The 12037-nt window shown below is 39.5% G+C and overlaps 1 protein-coding gene and 1 pseudogene across 2 annotated transcripts in view; one reads left to right on the forward strand and one right to left on the reverse strand.

Moving 5' to 3' along the window:
- LOC109100905 (RAC-gamma serine/threonine-protein kinase-like) overlaps positions 1-9869 on the forward strand; it is an 82987-nt gene extending 73118 nt beyond the window's left edge. For both annotated transcript variants that reach the window (XM_042768796.1, XM_042768797.1), the window contains 4 exons: positions 3666-3880; positions 4055-4142; positions 5333-5435; positions 6236-9869. In XM_042768796.1, the coding sequence (XP_042624730.1) occupies positions 3666-3880; positions 4055-4142; positions 5333-5435; positions 6236-6321 (492 nt within the window). In that variant the 3' untranslated portion in view covers positions 6322-9869. The remainder of the gene's footprint in view (positions 1-3665; positions 3881-4054; positions 4143-5332; positions 5436-6235) is intronic.
- Positions 8796-12037, reverse strand: part of LOC109079732 — a 46865-nt pseudogene continuing 43623 nt past the window's right edge.

The following is a 12037-nucleotide window of genomic DNA, read 5'->3' on the forward strand; positions in this document are numbered from 1 at the left end:
ATATTAATATATCAATACCATTGTTATCCATTATATATATATATTATATGTATAGGCTTCATAGAAAGTATTGTAAGTGTAAGATATTTATATCAGTAATATAAATGCAGCCTGTTAAATCAGAGCAAAGATCGAGTCTTTTAAATAGCAAAAATAAATATCACTTTTATTTTCTTTTAACAGTAGTTTGCTGTCCAACCAGAGGTGTTCATGGTGTCTAGATTGCAGTGGCTAAATCCATATTTATAGACTGGGGGGGGGTGGTGTAGATTCCACTCGAAAAAGTACGGAAGACAATTTGGCGCAACATTTTGTTTTGCTCAGCCTGGCCGCTGTGCCAGGAGATGATTTGAGTGTTGGTTATTTTTCACAAGAGTATGTGATTGCACAAAAAAGTACATGCTAAACAGAGGCAGATGGTGGTGGCAGATGGGGAAGGTTGGAAGAAGGTGGCTGGGAAACCTGGAAATCTATACTGCCGTACTGGTGTAAAAATAACAGAGCACAGCCTGAGCCAAGTTCTGGAGATGCAAAGTAGAGGGGGATTAGAGAGAGAGAGAGCGAAAAAGAAGAAAGAGAGAGAGTGTGAAAGATATTTCGAGGAAAAAAAGATTTTCGTTTAGGGTTACAGAAGTGAAATTGGAATAGTTTCGCTTAAATTTGGCCCTCACCAAATGTTTTAAGTGTTAATGAGAATGAATGAAGATACATTTACAGAAATACTTCTCTAATAACAGTTCGCTTTCACAAGCTGTATGTCATCTGTCACATCTTTTGCATTTAGTAATTGCAGCGTTTCTACAGCATGTTTGCAACCAATAAAGCACATTATCACTGGTTTCCAGGTGTGATTCAGAGCACATTAGCTTTTTCTGAATGAGCCTCCAGGATGTGCGTTTTTGTCAGCATGCAGGTGTGGCTAGCGTTCGTCTTCTTGAAGGATGCGGACAGGTGCTTAGCAGCAGGTAAGCGTGCATACGGCAATCTGCGCGTTTATACTGTGTGCATATATTTGAATGCACTTTGCACACCCCTGTCTGTGTGCATGTGTGCAAGCGTCCTCGTGTAGCCCGGCCAAAGTGGGATAAGCTCATGGAGGCTGTCTGTTCCACTGCCCTGCTGGGGAACTGGGCTGGTGGAGCCACAGGCTCTCTGTCCCATCCCTCCCCGGCCAGCCTTGCCAAGGGCCCAGTCCTGGGAGCAGCAGCCTTGCCACATGGCTGTCCGAGCAGGGGCCTGTTCCTCCCCTGCGGCCGCTCCTCCTCGCCTGTGGCTCTGGAACAGGGAGACCCCAACTGGCTCTGTGTGCATTAATCGCATCCCCGCCTGCAGCCGAGCTGCTCACGTACACTCCCAGGACAAACAGCACAATCCGCCCATACGTGCCGCGCACACACATGAACGGTGTCCTCATCCTCGCTTGCGCTCCTGTTTGCTTCCAGAACACACAGTTCTGTCCAGTCCTGGATTTAGACATGCATAAACACACACATTCTGTCCATGAAATTTGAATACACTTTCACTCACACTTATTAAAGCACCCTTAGCTGTGGTAAAATCACTGTAATGCACATGAACATCTGCAAAAGATACATTCGGTTTGTTCAGCCATTTATTTTGGATGGCACTTAATGCATGTGAACTTCACTGTATGAAGCAGCTACCATGGAAATATGATTAAAGATAACCATGTTATGTAAATAATTAATTATTAGTTATAAATACAGGTAATATAGTTCAAATCAACTATTCAAAATGTACCATTCAGCACATTTGATTTAATCATTCAAATAACATACACTCGTTTACGGATTGGTAAATTAATGTTTTTTTTTTTTAAGTCTCATCAAAGCTGCATTTATTTGATAAAAATACAATATTAATTAATATTTTTGAATAATATTACAATCTAAAAAACTGTTTTCTGTTTTAATATATTTTAAAATGTAATTTATTCTAGTGATAGCAAAGCAGAATTTTTAGCAGCTGTTACTCCAGTCTTCAGTGTCACATGATCATTCAGAAACCATTCTGTTATGCTGATTTGGTACTTGTTTTATTATTATTTTTTTATTATGTTGATGCTACATAATATTTTTGTGGAAACTGATAAAAAAAAATTCAGGATTCTTTGATAAATAGAATGTTTAAAAAACATTGAAATAGATATCTTTTGTAAGATATCTTTATATCTTATCTTTATAAATGTCCATATACTGTCTCTTTTAATTAATTGAATGTGTCCTTGAGAAGTGAAATATAAAATACAGATTTCAAACTTGTGAATGTTAGTGTAAAGTTCAGAAGATTTTCTCTGACATTTATAAGTGGAGTAGTCCTATACACCCATGGAGGTTGTTAGCACTGTGTTCACACATGGACGTTCACATTTTGCTCTCTAATCAGACAGAGTAATGAATGCTGCTGTTGACTTATGCAGGTCTGCCTGTTTTTAAAGATCAGAGAGGAGACATCATTATAACACCACCAGCATATGCTTACCTGGCTCTGTGCCAGGCAGCCTTGTCATTAGTCAGATGTATTAATCAAGACTCTCCTCTCTGAAGAGCTCCTCTACATTGCACGCTAACTCCAGCCGCCTTGTTTCCATCACCTAGACTTTAAGAGCCACCGGTAAGGTGTGTAGCATCCTTGGTAATTGGGGCCTGGGACGCTTGCCCAAAAGCATAGCTTTGATCCAACGATATCAGGCTTTTAGGATTGTGCTTCCAGGTTCCAAATATATGGCGAGCTGGATCTTTGACCTGATACACCAGCGCAGGATGAATGTTTAGACGCTTTTATCAGTCTAGCACTGATGGGTCGGAGAGATGGAGCTGGCTCACGCTGACATGGGTTTGGTGATGAGAAGCTCTACAGTAAGAGTGTGTGAAGTGCTGCCATTATCAGCTACTGATATTCATATATTAGCACTGATGTTCATAACTGCCATTCATTTAGGAACTCTTAGCTGTAATGACTCTTATGGAGAGGAAATTGATTCAGTGTTAAGTTACATGAGCAACTTATTTTGAAATACGTTTACCTAGCTCTTCTTCTGCATCATTCAGAATTGAATTGAGAATGCCTTTTAAACTACAATTCAATTCCTGAATTTGATCTGAGGTAGCACACAGTTTTTTTTCTTTCCTTTTTTTAATTAAAGGATCTATTTTTAGATATATTTTTGGCATTTTTGAAGGGAGGCATTTTTTAAGGGAAAATTTGAAGTGCTTTTTGAAGGTTTATAGGCCTGAAGGAGTAGAAAGACACAATCGGATGGGTACAGTAGATTGGTGGATGGATGGATATATGTATGGATAGATAGATGGCTTGGATGGATAAATGAGTGGATTAAATGTAGTAAAATTGCAAGTCATTAAATACCTCTTTCTGTCGCCAAAATTCCAATTCAGCTTCCTGTGGGGTGTGTCCAATTCAATTCAAATTCACACTCATGAACTGAAATTGAGTCAATTCTGCATAACACTGGTGCTGAGATATTTTTTTGTTTTTTGAGTGTTTGTCCAAGAATGATTAATAGGTTAACACAATTGTCCTGATACATATTTGGGTTCATCTGTGTACCTGCGCTTGTGATATTTCTTGGGTTGATCATGAATGCTTTCATGCAGAAATGGTTTCAAATGTGTGTTTGTTTTCAGGTGCTGGAGGACAATGATTACGGCCGTGCGGTGGACTGGTGGGGTCTTGGTGTGGTCATGTATGAGATGATGTGTGGCCGACTGCCTTTCTACAATCAGGACCATGAGAAGCTCTTTGAGCTCATCCTAATGGAGGACATCAAGTTCCCCAGGACCCTCTCTGCTGATGCCAAGTCCCTACTTTCAGGCCTGCTCATCAAAGATCCCAATAAGAGGTACAATCTGCATGGCTGGTCTAACCCCGTAACAGTCATAACAATATTGATCTGAATGATCTTTATTCTTTATGCATTTCAACTGGTCTTTCTGTATTTCACTTCAGTTACAGCACTTTTTTAGAAAGGAACTAACTAGTGCAAGTTCATAAGCTTTCTTTTGTTTTCCTTCAGACTTGGTGGAGGTCCGGATGATGCTAAGGAAATTATGCGCCATAGTTTCTTTGTTGGAATTGACTGGCAGGATGTCTATGATAAAAAGGTAATTCAGAATTAATGCCGTCTTGCCTTCACCACTACACATAAAGGTGCTCTCAGTATTTTTTTAATGATGACCTGTATACTGAAGTCCATCTCGAGTTAAAACAGAAAAATTGTAATTGTAAACTTGTTTCTTATAATTGTGACTGAGGGTGCTTTCACACTTGGTTCGTTTGCCTGGTCCGAACCCGAGTTCGATTGCTCCCCTCTCCCCCTGCCCCCGCTGGACTGTGTTCATATTGTGGTATTTGGTTCTGAACCGTGGTTCGTTTGCGTCATCAAGCCTGCAGCTCTTTACCCTGTTGCTTAGTAACGACGGCGCAGGAGAAGGCGGCAAATGCATTACATTGCTCTCTGCAATTTTATATATTTATGTTTTTGAACCGTTTGTTTTGTTTACAATGCTTCGGTACATAACGGCACTTACATCTGTCTTACGAATGTACTGCAAATGATCTGAAAAACACTGAAGGCTAACAGAAATTAGATATACAGCTCTCTGTTTGCAGCGCGTCAGTCACACTTGTCAGGAAAGTGAGTGAAACACACACACAAACACACATTTTTATTAAATAATATGCGGTTAATAATCGTGGTTCACTTCCGCGATTTGGTACGGTACTCCAGACCTCCCCTACCACCCAGGACTCGGGTACGGTTCGCGGGTGCACACCTGAGTTTGGAAGACAGCGTTCACATCATCCAAACGAACCGAACTCTGACGTCAGTCGAACCCGGGTACTCACCAAAAGTGCTAGTGTGAAAGCACCCTTAATGTTTCACAGTTGCGTCTTTATATGTCATAACAAAAGTGATAGTGTGGATTTAATATTTATTTTTAATTGTTTTGTATTTATTTTCGTACATCATGGAAAAGCACATTTTTTTAGTCCACTTTTTTTTTTGTGATATTTTTTTCTTTGTGTTTAATTTTGTTTAATTTTAATTAAAAGTGCACACAACCAAAATATTTCTAATAGTACATGTTGAGACAGGGGTTCTGTGTGTCTCAGTGCACTAATAGGTCACCGTCACTTGAACAGCCTTCATAAATAGCACAATGGTTTGCAGTGGAGGTGCAGTTCAGAGGTGTTAGATTGAGCCCTCCAGCTCTCCATACTATATTCAGTGTCAGATCTGCACAAACAGGTGCTCTGTTTTTTTTTTCATCCCCCTCTCTTCCTTCCTCAGCTGATACCTCCCTTCAAGCCTCAGGTGTCGTCAGAGACAGATACCAGATATTTCGATGAAGAGTTCACAGCTCAGACGATTACAATAACCCCTCCTGAAAAATGTGAGTTTGTCTGATGTTTGTTGTTTATCTCTGCATACATTGACAATTCTGTAATGACACAAAAGCATATTCAAGAAAACATGCCTGATATTGTGCTGACTTAATTATCTTCTCATTTTTTGGCACAAATCTTGATCACCTGAAAACTAAGGGTGTTACTTTTGAAAGTGAAAGTGACGTGTAGTCAAGTATTGTGTCCCATACTCAGAATTTGGGCTCTGCATTTAACCCATCCAAGCGCACACACACAGCAGTGAGTAGTGAACACACACGCTGTGAACACAACTATTTTTTGCTGCGGGTTTGGTGCCTTGCTCAAGGGTCTCACCTCAGTCATGATAATGAAAGAGGAAGAGAGCGCAGTACTTTCACTCCCACTACCTGCCAGTACCGAGACTCGAACCCGCAACCTTTGGGTTATAAGAGGTAACATGTATCATAGAGCTGAACTACTTTTTCCATCAGCGACCTTGACTGTATACACATTTATTAAATGATATGATAATGTAAAATATCTGTTGATATTTGGGATGTGCAGGACCAATTAAATTTGAATAAAAGTAACAACCTTGTTTTTGGCATGCAAACGGTTAAGTCCTCCACAGACTCCATATTCAACAGCTTGTTTCCTGTAAGTGTGTGGGTGCCAGTTTTTTGGCATATTGCAGGCTTTTTGTGACCTGATGGGAAGTGTAAAAGTGGCTCAGATAAAGTTTTCTTCACGGCAAACTGCAGAAAACATTTTATTTGCATGAGCCTGTTGAAAATGACTGGTATTGTCGCTGTGCCCCTCTCCGCAGTCGATGAAGATGGGATGGACTGCATGGACAACGAGCGGCGGCCACACTTCCCCCAGTTCTCCTACTCCGCCAGCGGGAGAGAGTGAGCGCCACGCAGCCGACACTGCCTCATCCTCATCAAGGTTACCACTGGAACAAATTTGGTCTTCAGCTTCTAACAGCCCCGGCCCTTTTGACCCTCCATCGTCCATCTTGGTTCTTTCATTCGTTTATCTAGACCAAGGGAAACTTCTGATTTAGGGTGACGGGAATTTGCACGTCGAGTCGAACCGAGGTCCAGCCCGCTCAAACGTCCTCACAGCTCCAGCCCAAAGGTTGGGTCAGGATGGGAGAACTTTTGCTGTTTTTGTTAGGAATTTTGTCTTTATTGTGTTTCTCTCTGATTTGAGATGTTGCTCCACATTCCTTATTCAGTGGGAACTAGTATCAAGGTGTTTGACACATCCATTTAGTTCAGATAAATACATCCAACTGCATGGCTAGAGATTCACATGGGTTTTGCGATTCCAGGTACATGTAATATAACTACTCAAAACCGCTCCAGTCTCAGCTGCTTCTGTTGTTACTGTTTTTAAGGTTCACCTTCTGTTATATAAAGTCAAAACTGCCATAAACGGTTTACTCAGGCTTCACAGAGGACATCTGTGTTCAGGACTAGCTTTACCCCTCACTGTTCCGTAACTCAGTATTCCTCGGTACAAAGCCCTGTGAACCTGAGCTATGCAGCGCTTAACCCTCACTAAAACTACCCGTTAGAAAAGCTCACTCAAATGTATTCACCGAAGGCTTTATTTCTTACATATCATTCCCTAAAAGCATTGCCCCAGTGTTTCATGGAAAAATGGCACGTTTGACTGATGTGGAATGTTTTATGCACCGATACACAGCTGTGACGTACAGTTGATGATCAGACTGAATTCCCCCAAAGCCCAAACTGTTTTAAGAACAGTTGTGTGAAAGCCTTTCCACTCAATGCTCAATCGTGTAAGCAGTGTAACAACAACAACAACAACAAAAAGCCAGCATTAATGGAAAGAATGACAGGAAGCACTATTTTTTGTTTTATAAGAAAATAAGTGATTAAAAAAGAAAATGTATTCAAGCAAATTTAATTTATTTTTGCCTTTTTGTTTGTTTGTCCTTGCGTTTATTAAGAGTTAAGCTTTCTGAGTCTCCTTTTTTGAATGAAATAAATGCACCTAAAAAGGCTTACGAATGTAGATGGGTGACTGCAAAGGTCTTCAATGGTTTTTATTTTATTTTCCGTTTTCACACCAGTGTCGTGTTGTTCTCTGTTTGACTATCCTCTTCACCGTCGTGAGCAGTCCGAAATGTGTTGCTTGTCTTTCCACCAATGAAAGGGCTGTAAAAGACCATACAGATTCATTCAGATGGGTTACTGTATGTTAAAGTCACAGGACACGCTCTCCATTGTGCTTTGCTTGACCTTTTAATAAGCATTTAAACATGACACGGCACATTCTCATTGTTTCGAGGCAGGACTGTGAACAAGCAATCATTTTGCTTGAATGCAGATATTGATAAGTCAAATACTATTTTGTTTTGAGTGCTAATGTGCTTTGCTACATCTAATGTCATGTTCACTTTCCTTCCTGAAATACAGTAGTCCACAAATCAAATCCATCCATCACAGACTCGTACACCAATCAGATATTAGCATAAAAATCCTTGTATATATGAGTTATGGTTGCAGACTGAGGATTTACTTGGATGAAGCTTGATAAGATAGTAGAGAAAACCTGGTGAGTGTTGAATGAGTTGAGATGGACAGTGTTCTTTAAATGGGATCAAAGGGAAATTTGATTTATGCAGTACATTTCCTGATAGTGTTTAGCAATAAAACCAGTATGTGGTGTTTGTTTTCTGAGTGTAAAGATGGCTCTTGTGCATGTTGCGGTTGCGTTAAGTGTGTCAGTTTAATTTGGGTAGGAATGGTAAAATCTTTTATTTATATTAGCCTTGGCACTTTTTGAGGAAATTTGGCCAAGTGCAGCCCAGGCATGAAGTTGGGCTGAGAATATTCATCTTGAGGTGGGACATTAGTGAAGAGGGAAGTGATGCACGAGGAAGGAGTGAGTTTGGATGGTGTGTATATGAAATGTGACGTAGAACAAGGTCTGTTTGAGTGGGGCGTCTGAACTGGGGTTTCTTGCATGTTTGTTAAGGACTGGCATGGATTTGATGACGACTGGTTTAGGATGATTCAGAAAGTTTCTGTCCAAATCCCTCACGCTTTCCGCCAAAATGCCTGCGTTGATTGTGAGCATTGTGTCCAATGGTGTAATGTGAGAAGCTGTAGCATGGTACTGTTGCTCTATTGGCAGATTTGATTTCAGTCGAGCTTGAGGATGTTTTAGCTTTCAAACGGTTGATGTCCAACCCAATAATGTTTTCTGACAGCACAGCGGTGGTACTGCGGGAAAATGCGCTGTTTGTGTCATTCTCTGTCTTCCGACTTACACGTTTTCCTTTAGTTCATTCCTTCTCTTTTCCCCCATTCCTTTTTCTTGTCTTATTTATTTATTGTTTTTGAGAGGAAGAAAGAAAAAAAAGTTAAAGAACTACCTAATTTAATTAAATGGGCTTTTTAGACTGCTGACTGTTTTTTTTTATTTATTTATCAGTGAATAACTTGAATATTTTTCAACTGTTTGTGTCTTGTTTTACATTTTCTGGTTAGGTAACATTTACAGTTTCAACTTATATTGAATAGGGAGATGGAAGCACTCATTTTGTATTTTCTTTTTTTTTTTTATTTTTTTTTTTTTTTTGCTTTTTCACTTTGTGATTGTACAGATTGTACTCATTAGGATTATTCAATCATACTGTGATGCTGTTCATCCATTCCATTAACTTTAATATGCACTTGTGAGGGACCAAAGGGTTTTCCTCAAGACATGGAGAGGCACAGAACGGTGATGTTCAGTGGAGCGGTGTCTTGCATGTGAAAGGTGTTTGTTAGTAATACTTTATTTAAACAGCAGAAGGGCCTTTGGCCAAATCAATCATACACTTTTTTAACTCCATATTTTAACACTTGGCTTTGTATCTGCCTGTAGTAGCACTTTCATACCCATTGCTCTTTTTATATAGCTCAGCATCAGAAAAAAAGGTCCCTGCTTTGGGAAAAAAAGAATCAAGGAAAATACAATGAGAGGAAAAAAAAAAAGAGAAGAAAATACTTGAAAGCACAGATTCGCCCCTCATGGACCTCATGCTACTTTACTTTCCTGAGTGATTGTGCTCTGTAATATGTAACGGTGTGGATGCAGATAGACCTGAAACGCTGCCAGGAGACACAGACAGACTAATATTTCCCAAGATTCCCAAATGCTCTAGTGTTGTAGAAAAGTCGAGCTGTACTGTTGTCACACTTCAAGAATTTCAGAGGACAATAAAGACACGTAAGCCCAACCTAAAGTCATTATTCCCTGAATACTGAACTAGTGTGAGGAAGGGACCCATGGAGACAACAGGGCTTCATCCCTCCTAAGCGCACATCTGTGTGCACACTGCTGCTACTGTTTGTACTGTCTACAACAGACTTTCTCTATATTGCGCTCCTGGTAGTGTATTATGAATGAGCATGAATTGTAAAGTATTTATTTAAAAACAAAAAAGACATCTAAAAAAGAAAGGAAAAGAAACAACAAAAACATTTTATGTCCATGTAGCTTTAGAGTTTGTGACATTTCTTGACCTTGTCATTAGATCCATGTTAAGAACTAGTCATGTGGTTAAGAATCTTACATGGAAGGGATTAACACAGAAAAATATATAAAAAAGAACTGTATTACCATCCATCATAAAAAAAGAGTTTATTTCCTTGAATACAGTATAGGGCCCATGCAGATGTTGAAAGCTTATCTGCAAGAAACTGTTTTTGTACACAGTACATCCTAGTATTTTTACACGTAAATGTATATGATAGGGATGCACATTATTTTCCTTCTTACAGACTGCTTAAATAAAGGACTACGTCAATCTGCTGTGGCTCCAGTCGTGTTTCTTTGGTTTGTTCCAGACAAAGCATTTATGATTCATCATAGCACCTCAGAATCTATATAATAAAATTATAATTGTAAATAATTCTCATTTTATATTTTATATGATTTTCTAATTTCAGTTTTTTTATTTATTTATTTTTATGCCGGATATAAATATCCACCTTATTTTTCAACGCAGAAGTATGCCATTTTCTGTGAATGTGCAAGACTTCCTGTTCGTTAGCTGCTGTAGGGAAGTAGCCAGAAGAATAACAAAGTGCAGTATCTATGTTAAACTGTTTGCACAACAGACCACTATGTTCATAATTAAGATAATATATTAAAAATAAGATGGTAAGATACACCAGTCTGCAATATCAAGCAGCAAAACAAGCTGTAGTGTTTTGTACAGCCAAAATAGCTGAAAGCATTTGAGACCGGAAGCCTCGCACATGAAATTTACAAATGGCCGCGTTCGCTCTTACGGGAAAAAATTAGGAGGATAGAGAGAGAGAGGAGATTTTTTTTTTTTTTTTTTAAACAGACATTTACAACTTCAGCCACCCTGGTATCTCTGATAAAATACATACAAAAAGATAAATAACTCATTAGAAATCTGTAAGGAATTTTCATCACAGTCATGCAATCATGTCCACATTTCTTCATATTCTTTTTATTTACTATTTATTTAAAATTAGCAATCTATGACTTAAGACGACTCTCATTGCTATGCATTGTGTAGTTATATGGAATGTCACACACTGATTGGTTCTCACTTGATCAAATGACCTCATGGAGACGGCCCTCACACGGCCAGCGGGTCCGTTCTCTTCTCGACACACACCTGAGGAGAAAGTGACACACACAGGACAACCATAATGCAGACTCAATAAGAAACCCAGCACCACCATGTTGACAAGTACTGCAAAAACTATTCACTAATCATCTCAACAGAAGAAGAGGAATGAACCACACCGTCTCTTCTGTCTTCTGTCTCATTCAGTGCTTTCACTTATTTCAAACTGTCTAGCATAATTCCTAATTGGCCTTGTATAATGAGCTGTGAGCGTGAGCAGGAAGCGGTCAGCATGTGGGTGTTCTTAGACAAACGCTCAGAGGGAGAGTCTGAATTACTAACTCGCACTAATAACAAAACAACAGCATGGTTGTATTAACAGAGCCGAAAGCGGCGGTGCTTTGCGGAGCATCGCTCCATTTGCAATAATCTCCAACGAATGTCAGCATTCGGCGATTCGCTGTCTGTTGCTGACGAGCCTCTAGCAGCAATCTGGATGAGCATCTGTGGGTGCCTAGTCTAGCGTGATGTGCAGCCATAGCTACCAGCTGCTGTGCTGCTTGTGTGCTCTACTCCCTCTCTCTCTCTCTATGGATGCAGGTCACATTTCTCTCCAAAATCCAAAGATTCAGAAGTAATTATATTAAGTATAAATAAAATAAAGCATATTTTATCACCACTATATCTTTTAGGCATTTGTTTAAATGACAGTTTATTCACATACTGTATTCCCCAATCATTCTCATTACCACAGTGCATCCAGATATTTAACTTTTTCATTATTCTGAATTGTGATTATGATTAGACTGTCATCATGTTTTGTGCAGATTTTCTCCACTGGCTTTAGGACAGAGTGTGGATAAATGACAAAGAATCTGAGGCAAAAGTAAGTGCTCAAGACATGAAACTGGATAGATTTGAACCTGCATCTGTTCAGCATGTCTGAAATGTAGGGCTCTGGCATATCATTAAAGTGAAGTGAAGTGACGTATGGCCAAG

Source organism: Cyprinus carpio, chromosome A13 (assembly GCF_018340385.1).
Source record: "Cyprinus carpio isolate SPL01 chromosome A13, ASM1834038v1, whole genome shotgun sequence".
Classification (NCBI taxonomy): Eukaryota; Metazoa; Chordata; class Actinopteri; order Cypriniformes; family Cyprinidae; genus Cyprinus; species Cyprinus carpio.